Source organism: Mastacembelus armatus, chromosome 13 (assembly GCF_900324485.2).
Source record: "Mastacembelus armatus chromosome 13, fMasArm1.2, whole genome shotgun sequence".
Taxonomy (NCBI): domain Eukaryota; kingdom Metazoa; phylum Chordata; class Actinopteri; order Synbranchiformes; family Mastacembelidae; genus Mastacembelus; species Mastacembelus armatus.
In genome coordinates this window covers 2,019,828-2,047,403 of record NC_046645.1, presented here as the reverse complement: position 1 = coordinate 2,047,403, position 27,576 = coordinate 2,019,828, and the positions used below count along the sequence as shown (strand labels likewise).

Sequence of the window (27,576 nt, the reverse complement as noted above, 5' to 3'; positions counted from 1 at the left end):
AGGAAATAACATAACACAGAGAAAAATCTTCATCCATGCCAAGGAACAGAAGCCGCATGTTTTCCATTTTCCTGCTTTTCTTGTTAATGATTTGCTGAGTTTGTCCTTGAAAAGCAAACAGTTCACTTGAGCCAAACATACAGCAGCACTGATCTTACCCATCGATGGCAAAATTCCTAATAAGCAGCAAAAGCCTTTGTTTTTCTTTCATTCATTTCTGCCAATACTCTAAGAGCATGAGCGACAAAATTACCACATCGACACTTATAAATCACAATTAAGTTCATTCGTCTCAGAGCTTCGAGAACTAAAGTTCTGGTGAACCCATCCAACCGTTTGCATGGCTTGCAGACTTACCCCCAGATGCCAAAGGAGAATCAAGGTCTTGTGAATTAGTCATGAAGGAAGGGAATAGAGGGTTTCAGGTCCAAAAAAGACCCCTGAGGCTAATTATATCCCTTGCAGCAAGTTGGCACTGCGCCAGACCTTTGCTCTTATCTTTTTACCTTAGTTTTGGGACCACTAGAACAAAGGGAAGGCAGATCACCAGGGTTTGAATGTCTTTGGCTGAAAAACTTGAGTCGGTCTGCATTTTTCCGTATACACAGAATGTGGATTTCCACAGAGGGAAATGTCTCACATTGTTATAATTGCAATGTGGTGCCATTTATTGACTTATAGCTGTTAATAGATCAGTCACTGTCTCAAGTGTTTGTCTCTTATATTGTCTTTCTTTTTTCCCCTCTGACTCTCTGAACCATTCCTAGTTAATGTGGAGTCATGGATTGCTTTGATAACTACATTTTCTTAATTTAAAATTGTGTTTTGAGAAGATACCCAATTCATTTGCAAAGTAATGCTAAGATAAGATAAGATAAGATAAACTTTATTCATCCCCAAAGGGAAATTCAGGATGAATGCTGATGTACATCTACATAATCTCTGTTAATTGAAGCTTTAAATTTGCCTATCAGGTATTTACCAAAGAAAAACAGGAGGCATTCACAAAATAGTCTAATTGACTATTGAAAACTATTGCTGTCATTCTGAAAACATTAATTACTGTTCACTAAAACAGTTCTTTCCTTGGATATTATGAGTTTTCTTATGTAAAATTATTACTAGTATGTATGTATGTACATTAATCAGTTTATTTTGAGACTTAAAGCATAAAAATTATTATTTTTATAAATTCTTTACTTCAAAGGATGTGAATGTGTAAACATAAGGGTAAGCAAGGCTGGTTTCTTTTTATATATATTTTTGGCAAGTCTTCATAGTTAACTCTAACTTACTAGTTAGCTCTAACTCAAGCTTTAACTAGTAAAGGAATATTATATTATATTATATTTGACACTATACCACTGATTATTAATAAACATTTCCTTTAAACATAGCTGTCAGACAGAAAAGTCATAATTACAGTCATAATTATGATTGGAAAGTTGTGACCAAAGTTGGTATGAATAGTCAGATGTCTAATTTTCTCTGCACATATATTATTGTTTTTGTGTTATATATGGTTCATTCCTTTATTAAACAGACATGTACATGAAACTTCAAACACCTTCTGCAAGATCTTTCAAAATAGGATTCATAAACACATTATGATGCCGGTTGTCTGACAAACATAATTTACAGCACGCTGTTTGAATGAGCCATTGTTAGCAAGATATTAATTTTTTTCTACATTGTTAATATTTTTGCACCCACAGTTGGGCGACAATTTTCATGTGCACAAAAGCCCAAGGGTACCCTTTTGTCATTGTCTGAATCTTCCATTTTTGTGGAGTCTCATTCATTATTTCTCAAGGATCACGATTCCATCATTTTAATAACAGTGTTGAACTTTGAGGACATGGTAAACAAATGGTTTTTATACTAAAAACAAGACTCAAAGTGTCATTTTTGTTAAACTGTTTCACTGCTAATTCAGCCAGTGATACTGCTGACCAGTGACACTGCTTGTAACTGCTGGCCTGAATATACTGTATAACAGTGAGAGCAATTAGGTTGTTGTTTCTGGAAAAAAAAAAAAAAAACCTTACAGAGAATAATTTTCCTCTGTTCACCTATTATCATCGTTGGGTCATGCAGTGTTCGGTGTAAATTGTGTCTCAGAGAAGCTTCTGTAGAGCAATATGACAGTTCAGCGGCGCTAGAAGAAAGTTTAGTTAGTCTGCTGCTTAAGGCACAAATTACCTCATTATGGTTGCAGTAAATACAAACAACATTTTTGTGCCTAAAAAAAAGGCTTCGTTGTTAGTAAGCTATTTGTATCTTTGAAAATTTAAGTCTAGCTGAGCATCTCTCATCTGAAGCATACAAAGAAACCTGTTGTCAATTTTTGGGTGTCAGCAGTCATTCTGGGAAAAAATATGTAACATTTGTATTACGGAGCCTTTTCTGCCATTTTGTCTGCAACACGAGACGGAATAATAACTACATCTATGATATCAGAGAAGCTGTGAACAGGTGCATGATTATGGTAGACAGACTGTATGTAGGATGTTTTTTCTCCAGAAGGAGCAGAAATGACACAAATACATCTGTGCTCTGCAAAACAACATTACTAACTGTGTACAGGTGCTGAGTGGATTGAATTCATACCACAAAGTGAATAGTTTCGCTCTCCACTAAGTATAATTGTTGTTAGCAAACTAATGATTGGCACAAAGAAATCTAAAACCACAAGGGCTAATAAGTGGCAGATTCCTAAAATAAGCACTATTTTTAACTGTGCTGTAACGAGCCTGAATCTCAAATTTCCTGCCTCCCACCCTCACACACACACACAGATACATAGCACAACTCAGCCGGGTGGTGAGCAGCGATGTCAGCACCCTCCCAATCTGTTGAGAGCAGCTTCTGGGGCTGCACATGGCTGTGCTGTGACAGAGCAGGCTCTGCACGTCTCTGACAACTATGGCATCTCCCCCACTCCTCATCTCATCTTCATCCTTCCGTTCCTCCGTTTTATTTGGCACTGTTCATTTGGTGGATCGTGCCATTTCATGTGCACATGCATATGTGCACACATGGCTTTCAAACAGATGTACAACGACAGCACTTGAAGAGGGCAGGTGATTTGGGCCAGTGAGCTACACATGTCTTTTGTATCCACCTGCATTGGGTATTCCTCTCCTCTCCCTTTTGTCTTCTTTTTTGTTGGATCTATCTATCACAAACTCTGCAAGCTGTCGCAATGGGGTGACAGGCGGCCCGTGCAAAGATTCTGCTGAAATAGACAGGCAAGTCAGGAAGCTCATTGTTGTTCAGGACACGTTTGCTGGAGCAGAGCACTACAGCAGCCACACATTGCCAACATTCCTCTCTCCTACACTATCCAGCCTCCTTGTGAGGAGCCCTCTCTCATTCATTCACCTCCAAATTGCTTTTCTCTCCTGCTCATGTTCCTGGAAAGCCAGGGTGCCCATAGGATTTCATTGGCTCCTATGGAGTTCCCACAATATTGGTTTGCCCAGCAGGGTCGCGGACAGCAACACTAGACCGAAGAGGAGTTCTGAGTCAACTCCAGCACGTTATCAGCTTTCACTCACATAAATTCAAGTTTTATGTTTGGGGAATTTTATGTTGAGTGTTTGGAGAATTCATATGTATCACAGGCCACAAGGCAGCTTTATGACCCCCAGGGTTTATTCAAGACCCTTTTGGAGGTGACAGACTTACTGCCTAGCACTGAGTTAATTACACATCACTTTGCCTTGGTCTTGTGGATATCTTTGATTATGCAGTAAAAGTAAATGATCTCACTGAAGTCCAGGTTTTCTGACATCACTAGGTCTTTTTTTTTTTTCCTTCTTGACTGAGGTGTCCAATGTGGGGATAACAGTCAGGTTTAACATCAGTAGATTTTGGAGAACTACAACAAATGAAGCCTAATTCCAGCCGACGGACCAATCACAACACCTGTGTAAACTTATAATAATAGTGGAATTACCCATCTCAGGGACCAGGATAGGTTAATTCACTGTACTTTCCAGACTAAGTCACACCAGAGTATTAGTTGCTTTGTGCAGCCTTGTTGAACAGAAAAAAAATATATGTCGCCTCGGTGTATAAGTAGCATTCATAATTGAACCAATTATAGTCTAAATTGAAGAAAGTAGGTTAGGCATAAGAACAAGCAGAAGTGCATTACCGAATTCATTCATCTGGGTCAAGTAACGTTAAAACAACTGCACTAATATCAGGGTGGGGGGAGATAAAACAGTGTCTCCTCCTCCTCTCTCAGGTGGCCTGAATGCCGACACTCACAACAAACTTTTTTGTTTCAGCTGCAGACTTTATTACCTGCTGTCTGATATCTGCAGTATAGCTCTTTCTCTTTGTTGGCATTTTCACTTATCTTACACCAGGAGATACAGTTTAGCGTGAACACAAGCGTTTTTACTTTTTCGGCAGTGCAGTGTTATATTCAGTTGAGTCGAGAGTACCAAGAGTGGCCTCTAACGCAAGTGACTACTCCACAAAATCACTGTTAATGTACACATAAGTCGCTTCACTATACAAGTCGCAGGACCAGCCAGAGGAGTAAAAAAAAAAAGAAAAAAAAAGAAAGTGTGACTTATAGTCTGGAAAATCCAGTAAGTTGTGACAGATCTGTTGGATTTCTCCCTCAAACAAAACAAAGCTCTGAGCTCACAGTATAAAATGACATCAATAAACTAATAAAGCCATGGGTCATAATAACACCAACAAACATTAAAAATTCAGATTCTGTGTAAATAAAATCCTGTGTGTATGCCTGCGACAAGGGTCTATGTTCATGCATTCACCAAGAGAATGCAAATTTATGAAAGCATTGAAATGGATTACATTACCCTCCACAAGGAAAAAATAGTGAGCAGAACAGGGTTTGCAGTGAGTCAGCCCTGTAATTAAAGAGAAGTGATCAATCTGTACCACTGACCACACTACTTACGCCAAGTCCATTGAATGGCTGCAGTAAAGAGCTAATTTAAAACCATTAGGGACTGCCGAGTTTGCAAACAGCCCAGTAATGATGATGGCTGATTCAAGTTCAAGGCTTGGCCTCTGTATAACTGACAGACCTGGAACTCATATGGCAGGATCAGTGGAAGAACTTGGACTATGAGAAAGGACTAAATATCTATTTAAATTCATTTTTCCTAGTCATTCATTTGTATTCAATGGATGTTGGGTTACTAGTCAAATTTTCTCATTTCCTCGGCAGACACAGACACGGCAGACAGGCCCGCCAAGAAAAAGAGCAAAAAAATGTTCATTTTTCACTGGACTCTTCTATAATCATGTATAACTTATCTGGCTTTTTTGCCTTGTTAGAAAGCTCCTTTAGTGGCGGTGATCTGAAAACGTGTTAAAGGAGAGCAAGCTTTGTACTTTGCACTTGTGGTAGTTACACACATAAGAATTTCAGTCCAATCTGTCATATATGGTTTCTGGACACTAGCGCTGTCCACGTACAGTAAAATTTCAGGGCAGAAAAATACAGTGGTGTAGATGTAGGATGGAGGCACCCAGACATGTCCTCCTCCTCCGTGTCTGTTCACCATTCACCCTCAGTGTCTTGCTGGCAGGCAGTCCTCTAGAGGGACCTGACCTGAAAGTGTAGCATTGGTCTGCCTGTGACCTCCCATGTAGCTCCACTATGCACAAAATTGTAAACTCCTCTCACACCATGCACTCTGACATTCCCCAATGGAAAACACAGCTGAATAACAGTGGACGACTGACACTATTAAAGGTCAATGGGAGGCAGTGAGACGTACTGAAGAAGTAAGCACATGCATGAGTTCTGTCAGATTTCTGACCCTCTCGTATGTATTTATAAACTCTGAAATGTACTGCTGTAAAAGAAGGAATCTTTGAGAGAAAGCAGAAAGCCTCTGATCTCGCTTTTTCTCGCTTTAATATGAAGTAAGTAATAACAGGAAAATCACCTCACTTGGTTGTCAGCTGAGCGAGTCCTATCAGTCATATACTGTCAGACTTTCCTTTCTAATCTTCTTATCTCCCCATCTTCATAAAAAATACTTTTATGGCTATGTGCTTATATGCTTGACATTTAATTAATGTTTCAGTCATATGTTCAAGAGAGCTCTGACAAAAAAGCTACTAACGCTGGCTCTTTGCAATCAACTGTCAGCGCTATCACCGAGCCTCACATTTTGTTCATTTTTTTTAATGACAAATGGGAGAGCTAGCGTCTCTAGAGTCCTGGTTCATAATGTTTTTCACATGCTCCCTGTCTCATTTGCATATAACACAGTAGCTCTATTCTTAGCATAAGAGTAAACTCGTGATCTTCTCGACCTTGTTTCCAATTGCTGATAAAGGACCAGAAGGTGACCACGTTCTCACAAAGATTCTTTCTTATTTGCCTAGATCAGCACACTGTTTTCTGATCTGCCAGCACTGACCCGAGATTCCTCTACCTCTCCCATCCCTTTGCATATTAATGAAGACCAGATGAAAGGAAGCCCCAGCCAGAATTAACACTGCATTTCAAATTCAAACGCACAATAGGACCAGTGAGAGTGATTCGTTGAAATAGATCGACTAGTCTAGGTGGTCAGAGTTATTAGTGTGGTTAAGTCAGAGACCAGTATTTACTGTTCCCACACTGGTCTGATTCAGTCCAGACTCACTGAAAATGTGAGGTACTGTCAGCTATGTTGTCGGATAATTTTGACAAACAAATAGTTGTCATTTTTAGTCAACAATTTTATGTAATGCAAAGGCATTAGTCATAAGAGCACCATACCAAAATGCCACCCCCATGGACTACTCAACCACAGATTAGGAGATCAGCTTGTCTGTGACAAAGAACTGAGTGTGATGTTACTGTGGATGATCAGTGCCAATGTGCCGCTTCACTGGCTGTGCATGACGCTAAAATGAGACACGCTCATTTGTGCAACAAACTACATTTAGAGTTTTAAGTCCAAGAACATTTCGATCCTGGCTGATTTGGTAACACCTGTGGTTACCACGGTAACAGCAAGTATAGTTTAATACCACACCAAAAACTCCTTAAGCAGCCACTTGGTGCATCCTTTCAAAGCGCAACCAAATGAATTTATGCTACAGACTTAAAAAAAAAAAAATCCAAAATACTTTAAAACTGCAATCTAACTTGCACAGGCGAGCAGATTTCCTGCTACAGAAGTTCACGACACCAGTAACAAGTGTTAGTTGCACAGATGCACAACAGCAGAGTAGCAGTAAGACTGTGATAGAAAATTAAAACCAATAATGCTGAAATATGTCCTGCATCATTTTCTGGGAATGTTTTGTGCATGTAGGAGGGTAATTACAATCTTTTGTGGGAATTCTGGACTGTTGCGCTAACAATCAAAACTATTATGAAAAGAAATAGTTACAGAATTTAAATACATTGAATGTCTGCACCTAAAAACCTGACACACTGTCATTTGTGTCAAAACAGTATTTAATTGAAAAGGAATTAAAGTGATATAAATTCAAATGAAATACAATTTACTGAGAGTTCGAGTTTGTTTTTAAAGATAAATTTACAGCAACTTAAAACTAAAACTGAGTTAAGTAAAGTGATTACATTTTCTATCAGTAATTTCACTGAACAATAAGCAGCAGACTACGGCATGTACAGCTTTTTGGAAATGCACTAATTTATGTCTGCCATTAAAGAAGCCTTTTATGCATACTGTCAGTAAATGTACCAAACAGTATCCCAAATTACTTTTTCTTTGTTTTCTGTTTGACGACATAAATCTAACCCATAACAATTTTCCTTCCTATCATGATGCTTCTGCAGGGGAGTAAAGCAGCTGCCTGTAGCCTTTGATTTCATCTTGCCCCAGATCTGCATTGTAATGAGCACTCGGGTCAATCAATAATTCACCGCAGTTTCAGTTATTAAAAATAAAAAAATATAAAAAAAAAAGAAGCTGATCTGCTCAAGGGTGCAACAGAAATAGAACTTTGATCAGTGCCATTTAGAGTAATGTATAACACTATTGATATGCTTTCATTTTTGGTGTATTTGTCAAAACCTAGTGGGGGAGGAACAGGTTGAACAAGGGTTTTGTGTGTCTGAGGGGGACTATACAGAGTCAGAATTGCAGTTAGTGCTAACATTTATGTGTACGCGGTGTGTATAGCAGAGTAATCACAACTGCTTTGACTGATGGCAGAGTTGATTGGTGTTTAGATATTCATGCTGTGACTTCTGCAAAGCTTTGCATGCCTCAAACTGCACCATCTACTGCTAGTTTTCCGTTAAGTAGTACAGGGGAAATCTGCTTCTCAATGTGAAATCATTAAGTTCCCCGAAACGACTCACCCTGAAGCATTTGTCTACAATAAACCGAAAGTCTGTCTCCTGTTGGGTTATAGGCCCTCTCATTATATGTGTGATGAAGTTAGGTGTCAAACAGTCAAATCCATCACGACTGTTTTGTCTTATGTGGTTCATCATAGATTTTCAAAATAACAGTGCTGTGGAAATACAATATATCAAATACAAATAAAACTGATGCCTGTAAAAATAAAACCATGTGTTCTTAATCTGCACCAATCAAAGACAACACATTACACACTGAATAACAATTCTATTTTCTGTGTGTTCCTATCAACAGTTCCCCCAGAGGATCCAGTGATCAGTGGAGGGCCGGTGGTGAGCCTAAGAGCTGGTGACCCACTCAATCTGACCTGCCATGCTGATAACGCCAAGCCAGCAGCCTCAATCATCTGGATCCGCAATGGAGAGGTCCTTAATGGGGCCATGTACTCCAAGGTAAGCACTGAGGTGTGTGTCATACTGGGGTTGTAGACCAGCTGGGAGACTTTTTTTTTTTTTACTGATGTAGGGAATACATATTTTTACATGTCATGCTCTCTTGTAAATAACCACTGCAAAAGTCACTCTGAAATGAGATGTTTCTCAGTGAATCCTTGAGTCATTGGCGGGTGTTTTTTCCTCAGGGTCCAGATTGCTTTTTGAAATGAATTCCCTTGAAAATCCAGGTTGTGTTTTGATTACAAAAAATGACTGGCTTTTTCCCCCGGTATACAAATCAACTCAAGACGAGCAGATGGTGAGATAATGGAATTATCAGTGACTGTGCATTTCTCACTGTTGCTTTAATCTCCTCCTTCAGTGACATTTGTCTTTCTTCATCTTCCCAACCTGTTCTAAAACACACTACGTCCCTTTCTGTGCTGGCTAAGCCTTTTCATGGCACAGTGTGATTCTCAATGACAGGCTGTCTCTCTACTTTTGATGCCAGAGTACACAATGGCCACTGTTCACACCAGCTTAGTGGCATGATCACCTGACCCCACATACTCTTGATTGACATTAATGCTCAAGGCTAATCAAGCAATAAACACTGTCATGTTCTATTTCCATTTAGACAAAGGACAAAAAGAGACCAGGCACTTTAGAGCACTAACACCTCCCCCGCCTTTGCGCCCTGTGCTGCCTCATCCCATTATCGGCTTTTTTCAAAGAGCAGATAAATGCCATTGATTGGACTGGGGTGCCGCACCAGGCCGATTTGAATAAAGTGATTGCTGGAGGTGCTGCTTGCTAATGGTGGGTGTAGAGTGCGCTTCCTGCCTTCACTTCCTCTCAGAACGAAGGCATATATGAGGATATTCTGTGCTGGTAGCTGATGGATGCTCACATGCCTGCACTGAGCCCAAGTATGTTCCACTTCCCTCTCATCTCAATTGCCAACCATTAAAAAGCAATGGGTCAGGTTCAATTAACAGAAGATGACTCTTTTTTGGGTCCAAAGACCAGTAGGGGGACATAATCATCTGCTCTGATGGTCTTCTCATATCACACAGACTAAGAGGTCTAATGTGACCAGATGTGGTGAAGGATTCACAGAAATGGCTTCCCTGATGGTGTCATATGTAATGACAGTTCTGACCCACAGATAATTTCCTATTAAAGTCTCCAAACCCACATCTGTGCGACTTCTTAGAAAACTATTTACTAGACCACTGGTTAAAGGAAAAGAACATGAGTCAAGCGATCGTTGGTTTGATGCATTGCTTGTCATTAGTGGTTTAGCTTAAAAACAGAACTATAGCGTATTATGCAGGAGCCACCCCAACTAATTAAGATGCAGAGGCATGTTGACTAGTTCAAAAATCACAACTAGAAGTAAAAATGTGGGGAGAAAAATATTAATGAATCATGTTCTCTCTTCCCTCAAATACACAACTCCCAGCCGCTCCAGTGGAGCTGCTCAGTGGTAAACAGCAAGGACTGTTTGTAATATGCAGCCCCCAGGTCAGAGCTGTAGTTTGGAGGTGTGAACACTTGCTCTATGATACCTTTCTACTGGAGTGATACAACAAATCATCAGAAAAACATAATGTATTCCCTTACCACAGAGTAATTCTCCTCAATGTGCAACATATTTTTCTGAATGTTCCAGTGGCAAGCTGAGAGGTGAGCAGGAGACTGGGGAGTTATCTCAGTGTTAGTAGGTTTAAAAAAAATATAATGACATTTTATGAGCTGGCAATAATGCTTTTTTATTGTATACCCTCTCAGCTTTGCAATAAAATGATGTCGCTGTTTAATGCCAGGTAAATTGCTAAAGTTTACATGAAAGTGCTACTGCTGATGGATATCGTTTTCCATAGTGAAAAAATGATCATCTTTCCAATCTCAGCTTTACCATGCTTCTCCACCCTGCTTCCCAGCCTGTATTCAAAGCAGCTGCTTTTTCTCCCCCTGTATCATAATTTTTCTCAGATCCTTCATGCTTCATGTGTGCACGTGCGTGCACGTGTGTGTGAGAACTTATATTGCTGCATTGAAATTTAATCATCAAACTAGTAATTAAAATTTGAGTGGGTATTAAACATATCAACATTTTTTTGCGAGACAGGTATAGTGTTCCCCAGGTACTGAGTAGCATACTAAGTCCAAAGACTTACTTTAAACTAATGTAATCCCTTGTGCCGTTTTTAAGAGATCTCAACAGATATTGGGTAGTTAATTAACCTCATTCATCCTGCCTCAAAATTAAACATATGGTTTGACATATATAGTGCATCACTTCAATTTATAGCTTTGAACAAATTATATGTTTGAGTTGAGATAAGTTAAACAAAGGAAACCCATTAAACCCCAGTGACCATGGTAAAAAAAAAAAAAATCTACAGTACATAAATATATAGTGCAGTGTTAAAGCAATTAAATGATTTGTAAAAGAACCTTTGTGTGGTCCAAAATTAAAAATAACTGTTTGAATAAAACCCAGAGATACATTTGATATCAAATCAAAAGGCATGTTGGATGAGTTACCACAATATTAATGATGGATAAGTTATTAGCATTTGCTTACTTGGTAAATTCAGCACTAGTCCTGGGAGGATTTCTATCTCTACACCTCATATTACTGGCCCAGTTAAGGCGTTCCCCTGCATGCCTGCCAGGTGTCAGTGGGTCTTTTAAATTTCTGATGTAAAACATTAGGTTCATGCTTTAGATGACGTGAGGAGCTCAATGAAATGAGCAATAACCATTAGGGCTGTGTATCGTTAAGGACGTCACGATATGATATGTACCTCAACACATGAGCAAACATGCATCATTTTAAAAATTATGCTGAAAATACAATTTGCTGTGTACCACTTAGGCAATCTAACAATAGGCAGGCACATCTTAATATATTGGTAACCTAAACTATTGATTGAATTGAATTTTCATATTACAGTTTATTGAAGGCCACATAATTCTTATACAGTATGAACATGAAAATATAATGCATATGTCAGTGTTTTTTACATTCTAATATGCTATAAATATCAAAAGTGCATGTAAGTGTTCTTCCATTCAAATTCACTGTAACATAAAAAGTGCCTTAAGTCTCAACCCCTGCACAGAAGATTGCAGTCATCTGTGTTCAAGTTCAAGTCTTTTCTCGCTGCATAAAAATGTAGAGTTTAGTCCCTTACTGCGGGACTAAGTGGTCACTGACTCACAATTTGGAAAATTCAGCAAATTAAACCATAGAAGCTCAGGGGGAAAACATAATAATAAAAGGGCACGTACGGATAATTCTTACATTCATTTTCAATAATTCAATATAAACCAAAAAAAAAAAAAAAACTACATGCATTACGCTAAAAATCTTCAACATTTATTTTATTTTTTAAAAAAGTCTTGTTGTGAAAACTTAGTGCCTGAAGCAGCAAATTCTGAAGATATTTCAAGTGCAACAGAGTCTGAAGATTTTTCAATAATACATATATTTTTTCTTTTTGAAAAGCACTGCTTAATGATTACATTTTGTTCTTGCTTTGCCTTGTAAGCAGACATACCAACAAGTCATCCAAATGTGTACTTGTCCTTACTGTATGATACTAAAACGTAAGAAAAGTTAGATTTGTCGCAGATAAAGTGTCAAAAATCCCTGTTGAAAATTTACTAACCCTTTTATATTGTGAAAATGCTGTGGTATTTATTTTGTTACTTTTAGGCATGAACACAATTTATAGATTGGAGTCTGAGTTATATACTTAACTAAGGTCCGAGGACCTTTATCATCGATCCCAACGTCCTCCCTTGACAGCTCTATAACAGTGTCAGCTGACGCCCTCTTTTGTCTGATTCACATATTGAAAAATTTGCTCTAGAGGACAAACATAGAGGTAAAATTTGGTACTCTATGTATGTTACAGGCCAAATGTAATTAATTCTTCTTATTATTAATATGTACAAGCACCAGAGGACAGTAGAGGTTCAAAGTAAACACAGCACTAATTTAAAAATGAATTACCTTGGTTGGCCACAGATTTAGGTTTATTTAGTAGCTAATCCATTTAGATCTACTATTATTTTAATAAGCAGATAATCCAGTTGGCAAGGCTTTTTCAGCCACCAGCTAGATTTACACTAACAGATCACATCCCCATTAAGTTATATCTTGGCTTGGGCTTTATATCTTATATAAAGGTGAAGCTTCACTAGGTTAACTGTTGCATTAGCTGTTAAGGATCTGTGCATCTAGCAAATTATAGTAAATAGAGAGAGTAAACAAACCCTGGAATAAAATGTAGGAACATTTAGATTTGATTTCTAGAGAGAGAAAAAGAGAGGTTCTTGTTTCGGCTAATGTTTGCCAAGACATTAATCAGCTTGATAAGCTAAAGGGTTAAAGGGGGTGTATGAGAAATAATAGAGGTTCAAACATACCAGGAAAAAAAAAAAACAGCTCTTTCTGGCTCAATCTTGCCACTTTCGCCTTTCCTCTCCTAGTGTGGTTAAACGAATTCTTCACATAGACTTCAGGCAGTAATATGAAAATTTATCAATCTGTAATATGGCATGGTGTTGAATTCAATGCAGCAGCCTGTAAACCCCCTTTGTAAGATTAATGACTTCAGACAGGTCCAGAGCGACGAGGAAAACAATCTTGATTGTGTCAGAAAGAATATTACATTGACATATCCTGTGTCTGACAGCTAATGTGTTCTGCTTTAGAAGTGACTCGTGCAACTATGAATTTCATCACATGGTCCTTCATATACAAATGGACTCCACAGAAACATGAAACGCATCTATAATATCCCTAAACAGTAAAAGTCTCAATAATACACAGAAAATATTACACATGTTCTAAGGCAGTATACCACTTCACAGGGAACTTGAGGTACTTGAACTCTAAAAGGAATTCTTTTGTAATGACTTGAAATTTGATTTTACAGAGTCAATGACGTATTAGTTATATTATTCATAATATAGCATGCTTAAGTAAGAAGGGAGCCATATAGTTCGATTACCATTTTATTAAATAGAAACCCTGCATTAAAGCAGAGAAATTAGATCATAATTGCTGCTGGTTTGCACATTAACAATGAGCTGCAGCTCAACTCACCTCCTGATTAATGCTTAGCGATTGTGGCGGTTGAATATATATGATACTTAGCTTTCTTGAACTTTGAGGGAACATTTAATACACTGTACCTATGATTTAGTCATGACATTTTAAGTTACATTCTGTGCATTTGTAAAAGTTTTACTTTATATTTAAACTCATCATGCGTAACAGCCAGAGCAACTGGAGAAATATTAGTCTGCAGGCTAAAATGCTGCATAGATAGAGATGAAACATGAATTTTTCTAAGTGCAGGAAAATATCCATGAAGCGATCGATACATATGTTTGGCTAATCCGAAGGAAGTAGCTGAGTTTCCATATGAAGAAAATGTTTGATGTGCTTCTTTTCTTCAAAACCACAGAGTAGAAGTGAACCTCCTTTAAAGAGATGGCAGGGAAATGCATTTGGAGTTTGTGGTTGACCACACTGTGCTCCATTGCCCACGCAATTTGTTCTAGTCTGTGACTTTGTTCTGTCCCGCACTGGTTAACATAGACTCCCAGAGCCCTCCCCTGAGCATTTGAGGGAGAGTGAGAGCTGCTGAGCGCTACCAACCGATTCCAGATGGCTTCCACAATGTAGGGCTCAGAGGATGAGCACTGAAAAGAAGATTGATTTCCTTTGTGCAGTATGACAAGCCATGCACTAGAGCGCAGCTCTCCAGACACACACATCTCAAAAAATATATTTCTAAGTGTTTTTTTTATTTTATTTTAATTTTTATATATCAGTCAGTTTTCCAGTAAAACTACGAGTTTGCACGAAGGACAAATGCGTGTATTCATGAATTTGCTGTTTTTTGTTTTCTTCTCCATTAAGTTCTGTACATGGTATAAAGTCTTCAGAAAAACCAACCTCAGTTTTAGCTATTGAAAATCTAAAATTCCAGCCTGCCAATCCATCAGAGCAACAGAATTACACACTTCAAACATTTCATTGACACAACTCACTGCACCATTACTTTCAACTTTATTCAATCCCTCTTCGCGTTTTGCAGACCTTGGTCCGGGATGGCCGGAGAGAAAGCACCATAAGCACGCTCTACCTGTCGCCCTCCATCATCGAGACAGGTCAGCAGATCATCTGTAAAGCCTCCAACAAAGCAGTTCCCAATGGCAAGGAAACCAGCGTCACCATCGACATCCAACGTAAGCATACCACATCTCCATCTCCGTCTGTTGTTATTGCTTTTAATGTCGCCCCCTTTCCTAATAGTTCTGGGCCTGATTGGTCCCCCTCAACAAATGTGGGGCTGTAGCCCAATTCAAGGCTTTTTTGCAACTGATCATTAATCTAAAATAATCCTACGTGGGTTCAGTACCATTATTTTATTCAGCTTCCCCGATCTCCTGATCTGGCTGATTTCAACAGAATACCCACAACAACCCAACAACAGTCAATGAGAGCAGAGCAGATGTAACCAAGCAGCTGATGCACACACACACACAGCAGCGAACAAAAAGACAACACAACACAAGCCAAATGGACGTTAGAAAGAGCCTGTAGGGCTACCACAACAAAACAAGTGCCTTTATTATGTGTCATGCAAGACATATCACATAGGGCTGACAAATGAAAGGCATGTTATATCACGCAGGTTTTTGTGAAATCTCATTTCTACGGAATCGCCACTGTGCAATCGTTACTACGAACAGCGGGTGTGTGGTCTGGCAGACTGGCCAAATCAACTAGTGTGTGTCTTCAGAGGACTATAATGTTAAAAATCAGTTAAAGCTGTCCTTATGACTGATCTCCCACATTTTTAAAACTGGTTAAGAGCTGAAAACCCTCTAGTGTATAGGGAGCTTTGGTGATCACTACAGATGGGAGAGAAAAGTCTCTGAATGGCATGAATTACTCAAAGTATGAGGTATTTCTCACATGTAGAGGCGTGAAACAGACAGGCATACGTGCCTAACACTGTAAACATCTAGGACTCATTTTAGGCTCTGATGGATATTTATAATTGGTTTCTGTTTTGCTTTCATACCATGTAGGTGGATGGATGGATTGGTGATGCATCACTTTTTCGTTTGCTATGATGAAATATCAAAGCAGCTGTCCATCTAAAATGAATGGGATTGTTTCTTTTTTTTGATATTTTTGGTTCATCTACCTGCCTTGCTCTGGTACTGGGCACACTGTCTCCATCTCTTTTATTTCCTTGCTCATGCCATCAATCTTTTTGATGAGTGCATGCACAATTCCTCTCTAAAATAGCCAAAGTAAGCTCAGCGTGTAAAACACATTCAGCCTCAATTGTCAAGGAATATTTTTTTTTTTTTTTTTTTTTTTTATCAAGAAGCATTCACAGTAAGAGAAGGGCTTTGAACAAAGGGATTTTGCATCATTCACAGCCCCTTCAACACCATTAAGTATGACTAATAAAGCAGAAAATGCTATTTAGAGAGCCATTATGACTGACGGCTCCATTCTTTTCATTATGTACACCACAAGAGGCAAGCATGGCAAGAGCGGGCACGGCACGATCAGGCCAACTCAGGCGCGGGAGTAAAGATGATTAACAGTTGCTACTGTTTGCAACCCTTGCAGTTTGTCCTCGTCTTTTTTTTCCCCTCATGCAGTGACAGAGGGAAGTCTGCCCACATGTAAAATGATTTGTCACCATGTATAATGATGTGTATGTGATAAACGCTTGCCGTCATAGCGTCATCCTTGCTCCTGAATGTACGATTTAACCCTGAAAAATGAGTGCAGCAGATTTCTAATTAGCATTCCAAAATGTGCTCTTTACACAATTAAAGCTCCTGAAAAGATTTTTCACAGTGTGAGATCAAACTGAGTGACAGCAGAGACTAATTGTCGAGATTCAAATTGTCTCCCACAAGGCTTAGCCTCTAGTTTCTCTCCTTCCATTTTCACTCCTCCACCCTCTCCTCAGACTTGACAGGTAAAGTGCTCAGCACAGTTCAGCAGGGGCCTCTGAGTTTGTGCTAAGATCCACTTCCAAAATTAAGCTTCTCCTGAAACATGCTGTAATTGAACTCTGATTCATTCATGCTGGGTATCAATTTTCCTAATTTCAATGCTGCCTAATTTTATTACATGGTTCTTGGCTCAATAGCAGCATCTGGAAAACTGCATGTCTTTTTATTAAAAACACAAGACATGGTGCAGGTGTACATGTCTGCACGTTGATCAAAACACTGGACTGCAGACATTTCTCCAAACACACGAGTTGGACCCTGTGCCTACTGCAGAGACTTGTGTGTTATTTTTATGTATTTTGTTGTAAAGGTGCTATGTAGATTTTAGGTGCATTTTACGAGTTGTATCTTGTAGACAAATGCACAAAACGAAGCATCCTATTATTATTCACACGTATGTCTACATTCGCTGTTATTGAAGTTATAAAATTCTATTTACCCTGATAATATTCTGAGAATGTTGTATTGTGAAGTTCAAAATCTGGAAACCACTTACAAATAAATGCACCACGAGCTGAAAGCGACTACAGGGAAAAAACTAGTCTTTTGTGTAATAAAGTCAAATAAATAAATAAATAAATAAATAAATAAAATCAATGATGGAACACTGGCAAATGAAAAAATAGCAGATGAACCCTGATCTTTATCTTTTTAGTGACCAGACTCCACACAGGTCTGGCCTATACAAAGGCTGCTCTGCAAAGGGCAGTATTACGGGACAACTAAATGTCAACTATTGATAAAAAGCAGCTGAAAGGCCGTGTCCTAACTTGGGGGGCTGGATCCTTTAAGGACCTGAAATAAGATGGTATAGATAGTTCTTGTACTTCCAAATACAATACCAGGAAGACGAATCTCAAGTACATAACCTAATTACATCAACGTACGCATCAATAACAAGGACAGATGCTGGAGTTTATGCATTGCATCTGTTCTTTACGCCTTGTAGTATTTACACTGTTAAAGAATCGAGGGCTTATGACATGGACACATGACAATTCCTGACCTGCTTGAGTGAAACATTCAGAAATGGATTGGTGCACAATGAATTTTAATACTGCGTGCTGCAGTTGCGTCCTCTAAATATAGAGAACATGTGGGTTTTTGGGCACTTTTGTAAAACAATTCAGCATGAAATGGACACACTCAGCTACACTGAACAATATCTGAACAAAGCGCAGACTCACAGGGACACGTTCATTTATTTGTTACTCATTCATTAATGATAATAATAAACAAGAACAGAGCCTAACATTTTACAGTCAGCGACTAGGCAACCCACTAATCAGGCAATGAAAAAGGCCAGGTAAGACAGGGTGCATGAGAAACAGAACTCGAACCTCTAATTCATCTGCCCACTCAATTAATCTCCTAGTGAGCCTTTCTCGGAGAAGGTGAAAGCCATCACACTAGCTTTAAAAGCAATGGTCCCTTCAGGCACTTTCTGGGAGCTTGTGAAGTAAATGTAACGCTGGGCCATGTCTTCTTTGTAATTGTGCTTAGGTGTTCTTTTTATTCTACAGGAAGAATCAGTCACATGTCAGAATCTAACAGTCCATAATGACTGGCAGTGTTAAATGCTTCAAGGAAAAACATGCACTCCAGCCAGGCCAGCCCCGATACGTTCGACATGAGCTGGCCCCTTTAAATTTGGATACTATCAAAAATTGTCCTTTTGAGACTTGAGAAATTTGTACTTGCCATTCATGACCAAATACTTAATGACAATTCAGATATTTTTTCTTACAATATGAATGATTGTGGCACAGTAATGATTTCTTGCTTCTGGGACTGTTCAAGGTTGTGTAAAACAAAGTGCTTCCTTTCTGTGTGCATCTACATGTTGATATGCAGATGAGCACACCAGTCATCGTGTGAATGAGTCGTTATTGCTCCAGGTGTCAATGAAAGTGTCAACGGGAATATTACAACTAAAACAAGTGAAAATCCTAATGAATTTTCTGAAATTGCTGTTTTCCCTCTGATGGCCTGTTCCCCACTACAGGTTCTTATGTATTGTACAGAGTAAATTCCATTTAATGCTGCTTTTCAAATCATAAGCTCACGTGTTTTTAAGTGACGCTGCAGTGTGCCTCAGTCCCACAAAGAAGATGGAGGGATTAATGGCATGTCTCTGGTGAGCAGTTAGTGTAAGTGGGACCCCGGTGAGGCCTGGATACAGCAAGTCACTTCAGCTACACTGCACACTACTGCCACTTCAAGCCTTCTAACATCACACTGAGTTACGTTATAATTTACTGACCTAAAAGATTTGGGAAGAACGTTTAACCCATTTGTGCAACATTTGTGTTATAGACAGTCATATGAGCGTCAACTTAAACTGCAGGCTTATTTTCCTTCTCCCAGTAAGGTGTGGGAAATTATGAGATATCAAACACAGGGCTAATAATGCCTTGCAGGTACTTCCCTAATACTTTGTGTGACAGCTCAGAATTGAACATGCAGCAGCTGAATTGATATCGATGCTCTCAGCTAACGCTTAGTAAGACAGAAAATAAGCAAATTCCCCCAAATGGCTGAGTAAACCCTGTGAATACTGTCCACTGAGCATTTATTCTCTCTGAGTAAATGCTAGCAATGGCTTTTACTTGTTTCTTTTCTCTGTATGTTCCAATATAAAGTCTCATTCATTTTCTCACCTAGAGTGATCTCATTGACAGTGTTACAGACATAATATTAATAGTAACAAAAGTAATTAACATTTTCTCTGTCTGCCTGCCCATCTCAACATTCTGTATCCTGCCCACCTCCGGGATTAGGTGCCCTTTTTCTCTCAGCTCCATCTTCATAGCAATCCAAATGAGTAATCTAAACACGACATAGCACATGGCTTTACAGCTTAAACCAGCCTGAAATCCAATGCATTTCACAATGGTATTTTATTTTTGTCATCACTTTAATGATTTACATCCACCTCAGCAATTTCGTTTCCACAGAAGTTCATGCAGTGTTATCTGACCTAGGGTTAGACAAATTAGCATCTAAATACAGTATGTACTGGTGATGGTGCCAAAATGAGAGGGATTTAGAACCCACATAGGTGATTCAGAACCCTGGATAGACTGCTGACTTCAGTTGTCCATACCAGTCCATTAGCTGGCTGTAATTATTTGATAGCAGAGGGGGTGGCCACCCCCTGATGCTGTTTTCTCCAGCAGCATGACTTAACTTACATTAAGCCCTTTGGACTTTAATCAGTAAACTCCCCGACCCTCTGGCATAAAACCACTGCAATGAAATATGATTCTGATTCCACACTTTACTATCCCGCTGAATCTCACTCAACACACACTTTAAAATATTCCTCAAATATTTTCTAGTCCAGCTGCCTATCTGCAGAGCATTGCCCCACATAGAAACATGCTCTCAAACACGCAGTGGGACATGAATGCACTAGGGACAACCAAAGCCAAGGTTCTCTGTGTGTTTGCATTACAAACAGGCTGAGCCATGTGGGGAGAAAATGAATGCCATTTGTTGAGACTAATTAATAAAGAACATGCAGATGTGCAATTGGGGAGGATTTGTTTTTGGTAGCTGGTGCAGCTACATGCTCTCTCTGCTTAATCAAGCAGATAATGGCAAATTCATCTGAGACAGAATTTGAAAGTGAGAGGGAAAGAGTATAAGGATAAGAAAGCAATAAGATGCTCTCAATTTTCTGTACATTAAGCCCTAATGATGCCCTAATACAGAATTATCTCACGTGATCTCATGTGTTAGTCTGTATAAATACATGATTTCTAAATATTATACTTCCAGTGCCATGGACAGCTATCAAACACTAAGTTTTGATTGCATCAGTAACAAAACTTTGAGCGTCTTACAGTGTTACAAGGAATGTGGTGTTTTTCCATTTAAACTGCACTGCAAACATCTGCCTTCACTAAAGTGAGTAAATTCTTTGTTGTGCCACAGCTGAATATCTCACAATCAATACGCTGGACCTCAGTTTGTCCCTCCGTCTGCTCTCCTCCGAGGTATTCCCCTCATCCAGCCATATGACAGTGTCCCCCTTATTGCCAGGACTATAAGCCACAAGAGGACGGCCCACAAACAGCTTTCCTATCCTTCAGAAGCAGCCGACACTCCCAGAGTTTGTGGCTGGTCCTGCTGGAGAACAGCTGTCTACAGTGATCTGAAGAGATTGGAAACTGAGCTTTATAAACGGAAAACAACAATCTATGTTGGCATTATCTCCAGGAAAGAGTGAGGAGTTGGAATATTGTTCCAAAAACACCATCTGGTCTCTACTTTGAACTAACCGATCAAAAGCTGACGGCCAACTACAACACTACCCCCCCATTCATCCTCATGTTTTCACTAGAGCTTCGATCTGTCCTACTATCCCCTTTCCCTATCTATCCATTCATCCCAGTCTCTCGCCCCCCTTTTCTCACCAGTACTCTCTTGATGAATCTGAGGAATTAACAGTCCTGCATACTGATGTACTGTCACATAATGCCTAAAAAGCTCTCAATCAGCAACTCATGCATTTATACATCAAAGTGGAAAATGGACTTCTTTATTAAAGAGATGCCTGTTATAGTTGAAGGGTCAATGGTTAGAGAAGTGACAGTCCCCGTTTCACACCCATGACCCCTGCTGGCAGACTTTTCACAGCTGTTACTCCCCGGGCTGTCGTCACTTGTCGGTCTTCAGGAAGCTGAAACTATCCAGCAAATTGTCAGTGAAACGGTGCAATAGATGCAAAGTTGTCGTGAAACCACCTCTTGCTGAGATGGACTGAGGTCTTTTTCAGGGAGGGTCAGTTTTTTTTTTTATTCCTCTATCATTTGAAAAGCACTTTAAATAATGACGAGTTTGACAGTAATGAGCATTTGTGTCCTTAGAGGTCTCTTGGTGGCAAGACCAGAGAAAAAGTTTGGCATGACTGAAAAATATGGTATAGAAATGCTTTTAGTGAAAAGACTTATGAAGTGGCTTCTACGGTGCTTTGTCTATTAGCACTGAAACCACCTCCAGATCTCCTCTGCTTTCTTTTTATGTCTACCTCTCACTTTGCTCTCCAGCTTATGGCTGGATTTTATTACCACCTCCACCACTGCCACATCTGTCATTTTGCCCCTGAGGTTCCCGCTGCCCACATTTTTGTCCACGCAATTAACCGCTCACAATGCTAAAAACACCTACTGGGGACTAACACTGCTGCTCAAGGCATGGATAGCTTTTCTACTTTATAATGACGCATACCCTCATGCCCTTACATATGCACACACACCTTTCTTAAAACATATCCCTACATATGCAAACATGGAGACACATACAGTTAGCTGCTCAGTACCTGGAAAGACTTGTTAGCTCACTGTGGCCTTCAGACTTCCAGAATCCACAATGTTGTTTTCTTTACTGGCCTGGGGAGAACTGGCACAGGTGGAGCACATGGATCTGAAGGTGGTAGGGATGTGGGGCAACTGTCCTAGAGGGAAATAAGTCTGCTGATTGGGAATATGGTATGTGTATGTGAGTAGGGAGGAATACAGCACCTGGATCACCCAGTTCTCTGGGGCTTTGTGGCAGCTGAGCCAGCCCAAAGCATCTGCACAGCCACAGGGTAAAGCAGTTTTCCTACACTCTGTGCCCACACACACACACACACACACACACACACACACACACACACACACACACACACACACACACACACACACACAGACTTGGGCACCATAACTAGACACACTACTGCTTGGCTTCATTACAGCTGTGTTCATGTGCTTCTTTAATTCTGTGTGGATCTCTGTGCCCACTACTGCTCTGCCTCCACATGCTGCACAACACAGTCCCTGGTTTGTGGTTTACTATTATTGAACACAGAGCATACAAACTTAGTACACCTTGGAAACAGATGCCTACACCAACATCAGACCAAAAAAAACCAGTGATACCAGTATATCACTGGAGTCACAAATGACACAAAGGTTGAGTCTGTGGATGTGGCATCAGAAGTGGCTCAGAAAAAAAAAAAAGCTACCAGAATTTTCAAAATCTCTGTTAAATTACATAAAAAAAACTCACATTTGTGCATAAATTGAGAAAGTTCAAATTATTACAAATGGCATATAAATCATGTATCAGACAATATGTGGTTTCCTTGAAAGCTAACTTAAAATGGAGATATACAGCACATGAATTGCTCTAATTGGAAACACTCCATCCACTTGATTCTCCATTAACATACAGTTCAGCTTTATCATTTTCCCTTTCTGCATTTAAAGCCCTACGATAAATATACCCAGGTTTTCTTTAGAGACCCTGACAAATAGATTCACCTACTTGAGATTCATTTTCTGTGGGGTAAATAGCTGTTTGTTTCGCATGGGACAGGATTGATATGGAAATTAACACGTATCTTCAAAAAGAATCCCACCTTTGTCAATTAGGATGAATTAAGTTGTTTATTAAATTTGCATAATCTGAACGCTTGTTATTCTAAGAACTGTTTTAATTGTACTGTATGATAGAGATTGTTCGTTTCTTCAATTGCAGTGGATGACACTATGGACTATTCACTGTTTGCAAATTGCCATTTATTGAAACTCATTATCAAGTCAGGTTTTCCTTTGATTCTCTTCTTATAATGTTGCTAATGAACACAGAAGAATAAAAATAGCATGACCTCTCCCACACCTATGAAATATACTACAGTGTTTTTGAATATCTGGGCCCAGACCCCGAGGTGGGTGGCAGGAAAGCTAAAATAGGGCATCAAATTATTCAGAAGTAATTGCCTATTATTCAGGAGAAAATGCTGCCACAGTCTGTGATAAGTTGTCACAACTGTTTCAAGCGGTGCCACGGTGTACTGTAAGATTATCAAAATAAAAAGACTCTCTCCTAGTGGTTTTAAGTCAAGCATATTTACCTACAAAGCTGCATGTGTGTGGTACATCTACATAAAAGGCTGCCAGATCAGTTTTGGGTCAGAAGACAAAAAAAAACATTTGGCAAATGTAGGCCCCCTGAATAAAACTGCAAATGTATTCCTCATGTCGATGTTTGGGCTATTTTCTTATGAGGTTGCATGTTTTCTGAACTATATATAAGGTGTCTATTTTGTCTTGTCTGTAAAATATAGCTTCCATTTTCTTTCCAAGCCTTACTCAGCCACAGAAGAAGTAAACAACATAGTGTTTGTTTACAGTTCAACTGGTTGTCATTTTGTCTGTTTTTTTTTTTTTTTTAGATCTCCCACTTGTCAATCTCTCAGTGGAGCCTCAGCCTGTTCTAGAGGGCAACCTTGTGAAATTCTACTGCTCTGCAAAGGCCAACCCTCCTGTCACACTCTACAGGTGAGATCATAAAAACAAGTGTCAAGGAATAAAAACACGACCATGTAATCTTAAAGTAGGAGAAAATGCAGCGGTTTAAATAAGGTTTCCTCCGACCGCTGACGCTGGAAGAGAACACATTTTCACATTAAGTGAAATTCAACACTTTATTACTGATAGCTTCAGTTATTTCTAGACACCTTCTTGTGATGTCATGACACTATTATGTTTGCCCACACTTTGAAATGAAGAGGAGAAAAACAATGAAACACTGTCACAATGAACACAATTAATGAAAATGCACCTCAGAAAATCATTTGGGAAATCTTGTCATGTTCCACTGGGTTGCAACAAAGCAATTCAGTGCTCTGCTGCATAGCTGTTTGCTTTCTGGTCATATCATCTCCCTTGAACATTAAATGTCCATCAGTGTGTTGTAGGAAAGCTGGGGATATAATGTGTGCTACATTTGATAAAGCTGTCAAGATTACAACTTCTTCTGAGATTGAGTTGTATTCCACAGTACATGTACCCCCACACCCATCCCACCCCACATACACACATACACACACATACACACACACACACACACACACACACAAGTACAGAGTGGTGGGAAGACAGGGTGTGTGTTTGGAACTATTATTACTATTTCTAAAGTTCCAGAAAACTAATTAGAGAAATGTTTGGGAACTTATCACTGAGATTCAGTAGTTTTAGAACATGAGCGTGAAGGTTCAAAGGTCTGCGGCTACAAAAGTGCAGCCTTGACTCTAACTGAAAATCACTGAAATGATTAATCACAATGTAGCTGACACACAAACAGTCTTTCTTTAATTTTCAGTAAGTATGTTAACAGTTTTGAGAACATGTGTTCACTCTGGCTGTTATGTGAAGGCTGTCGATTGATATACAGCATACAGCATATGTGCTGTACATGTATGCATGCAGTCCGTGCAGACAATACTGATGACAAATCTGCATTAACCCTGGAATTGACAATAATGTGAAACGAAAGAAGAACTCAGGTTTTCCTGAAAACAAAGTTAAATGTCCTATATCTGCTCAATAATCCACTAATTTCCACTTTGATAAATAAAGGCATACTACTTTCTGCACTGGCACCAAACATTAGTACTAGGTGTAAACTGTGCTACAGAATCAGGCAGAACATAATACCTAGTGAAATAGTTTGTATTATTCTTGATGTATTATTGTTTTGTTTTTTTTAATTATAACCCAAAAAAAAAAAATAATCCCACAGAACTAGGTATTTTCATACACACAAACCTTCTGAAAAAACCTGCTGTAAATAAAATATTATCTGGCACATTTCTAAATCAAGCCAGAGCCAGAAATGGCAAAGTAAACACATGCACAGCTAGAAATAAGGAGCCTACCAATATATCACTGTGCAGCAATCTTTCTTACCCTAAAGTACTACTGATCTTCAACAGTACGTAAAGCTGCTGTCCTCTCATCCATTTCCTCTGTTTATTAAAGCGTATTGATGTGCACATTATCAGTTGCATTTGCTATTAATTCTTTCTACCACATCCATAATTGTGATAAAACAACAAAATGAACAGTAATTATTCTCATAAATGGCCTTCCAAAAGTGTATTACTGAAGTTATTTGTCAAGAGATGGTTTTCTGTGTGGGTGGTTTTAAAAACCTGGCAAAAAAAATGGAATGAAATCAATAGTAAAGGGAATTGGCCAGGTCTGAATCTTGTAATGGAGAGGGGAAATGAAATGGATATACAACACACTCACAGGTGGCAAAACAGAGATGTTGCCTTTTTGATTGATTCTGCCCTTTTGAAAAAGAAAAGGAGGAGGGAATTCAGTGATATTGTGGAAAACGAGGTTTGTATTTGATTGTGTAGGTGTACAGCAGAGACAGAACATCAGTTGCACCTGCAAAAAGATTTCACTGCTATTGTTATGAGACTGGATCAATGCTAGAATCAGACTTCTCCCCAGGGCATCAAGAGCTACGATGCAATGGCAGTTAAGACGACTTGTTTTTTTTTTTTTTTAGTACAAAAACTCCGGAATAAAAAAAAAAAAAGGTTGGAGGTTGAAGCTAAAAAGAGACTAAAACTGCTGCCCTCTAATTTATTTCTTCCTTTCTTTTCTGTTCTTTCTAGCTGTCTGGCTCTGTGTCATTGACACAATCCACTTCAGGATTAAATTATATCCAGACAGACTAATAACTTTTAAAACTTCAAGGTTATACTCTCCACCAGTCTCCCATTTAGATTTATCTGCAATTTATACAAGAGCTTCAGGACTTGCATGCACCATTGGAGTTCAGAGCATGGTAGACAGGGGATTTTTTGGCCTCATAATGCTTGCCTGAGAGGATTCAACCAGGGAGAACCCCCCTCCTGCAAATTCTCCCTCTACAGAGCAATAGCACAGAGGAGAGGAGGAAGCTGGTCAAGCAGTGTGGGGCCATTATTCAGTGCTAATACACTCTGTCTACTCCAGATCAGATACGGCACAAGGACAGAACAGTTCTTAGACGGATGGCCTCTTTTCCATCCCTAAGAGAGCCATCCATTCCCAGTGTGCACTGCACCACTTTGCCATCCTCCAATTCAGTGGACACTTGAGACATAGGCCCAAGATAGTGGGGGGCACCAGTCGAACACATGGTGCTGCCTGCTGCCTACAACCCCTTGTGATTCCCACGCCGGTTCAGTTAATCTGACATTAAATATGAGAATGAAAATAAGATGAATTTCTGCAGATACCTGAAATTTTGCCAGAAGGCAGCTCAAAAGTGAGTGCAAAGAGGGTAGAAGTCACGGGTTTGGAGAAGACCTGGTGTGGAGAGAGAGGTTGGAAGAGAAGATGAAAGTATTCCTCAAAGTGTGAATGAAGTAAGAGTAATAGGCATGAATTTCACCCAGCACAGAGGGAATCAAGGCATGCTGTGAGGGAAAGATGAGTGGGTCGGAACATCTTCATTACTGTTTATAATGATAGGAGGGCTAACTGCTATACATCAATCACTCAACCACTCTCTGATGAAGACACAGAGGGATTCCTCAGATGAAAACAAGAACCCACCAGAGACAAGAGAAAGAATAACAAACAAAGCAAATCAGGTCCCTCATATGGGTATACAACCATGCACAGAGTGACAACAAACCCCACTTCTTTGCACAGCACTGCAGCGAATAACGTCCCAATTCTCTCCACATTGATTCTCAGTGTTGTTGCTGCTCCTGCTGGATTGTTTGTCTGCTTTTGACTGGCACCACCATAACTTTCTTCTTTGCAAACTTTGGAGGTAGCTAATTGATACATTTTTCCTCCATGCTACTGTTTGTTTTTGGAAATGACTACTGTTGCTTAGCCACCTTCTTTATGCGTACAATGGCTGCAGTCATACATACCATATGACTATAG

At 39.4% G+C, this 27,576-nt stretch overlaps 1 protein-coding gene across 1 annotated transcript in view; it reads left to right on the top strand.

The window, feature by feature from the left end:
* kirrel3b (kirre like nephrin family adhesion molecule 3b) overlaps positions 1-27,576 on the top strand; it is a 144,382-nt gene that overhangs the window by 96,479 nt on the left and 20,327 nt on the right. Inside the window, 3 exon segments of the mRNA XM_026332110.1 lie at positions 8,625-8,782; positions 14,893-15,043; positions 24,069-24,174. Of these exon segments, the coding sequence (XP_026187895.1) occupies positions 8,625-8,782; positions 14,893-15,043; positions 24,069-24,174 (415 nt within the window).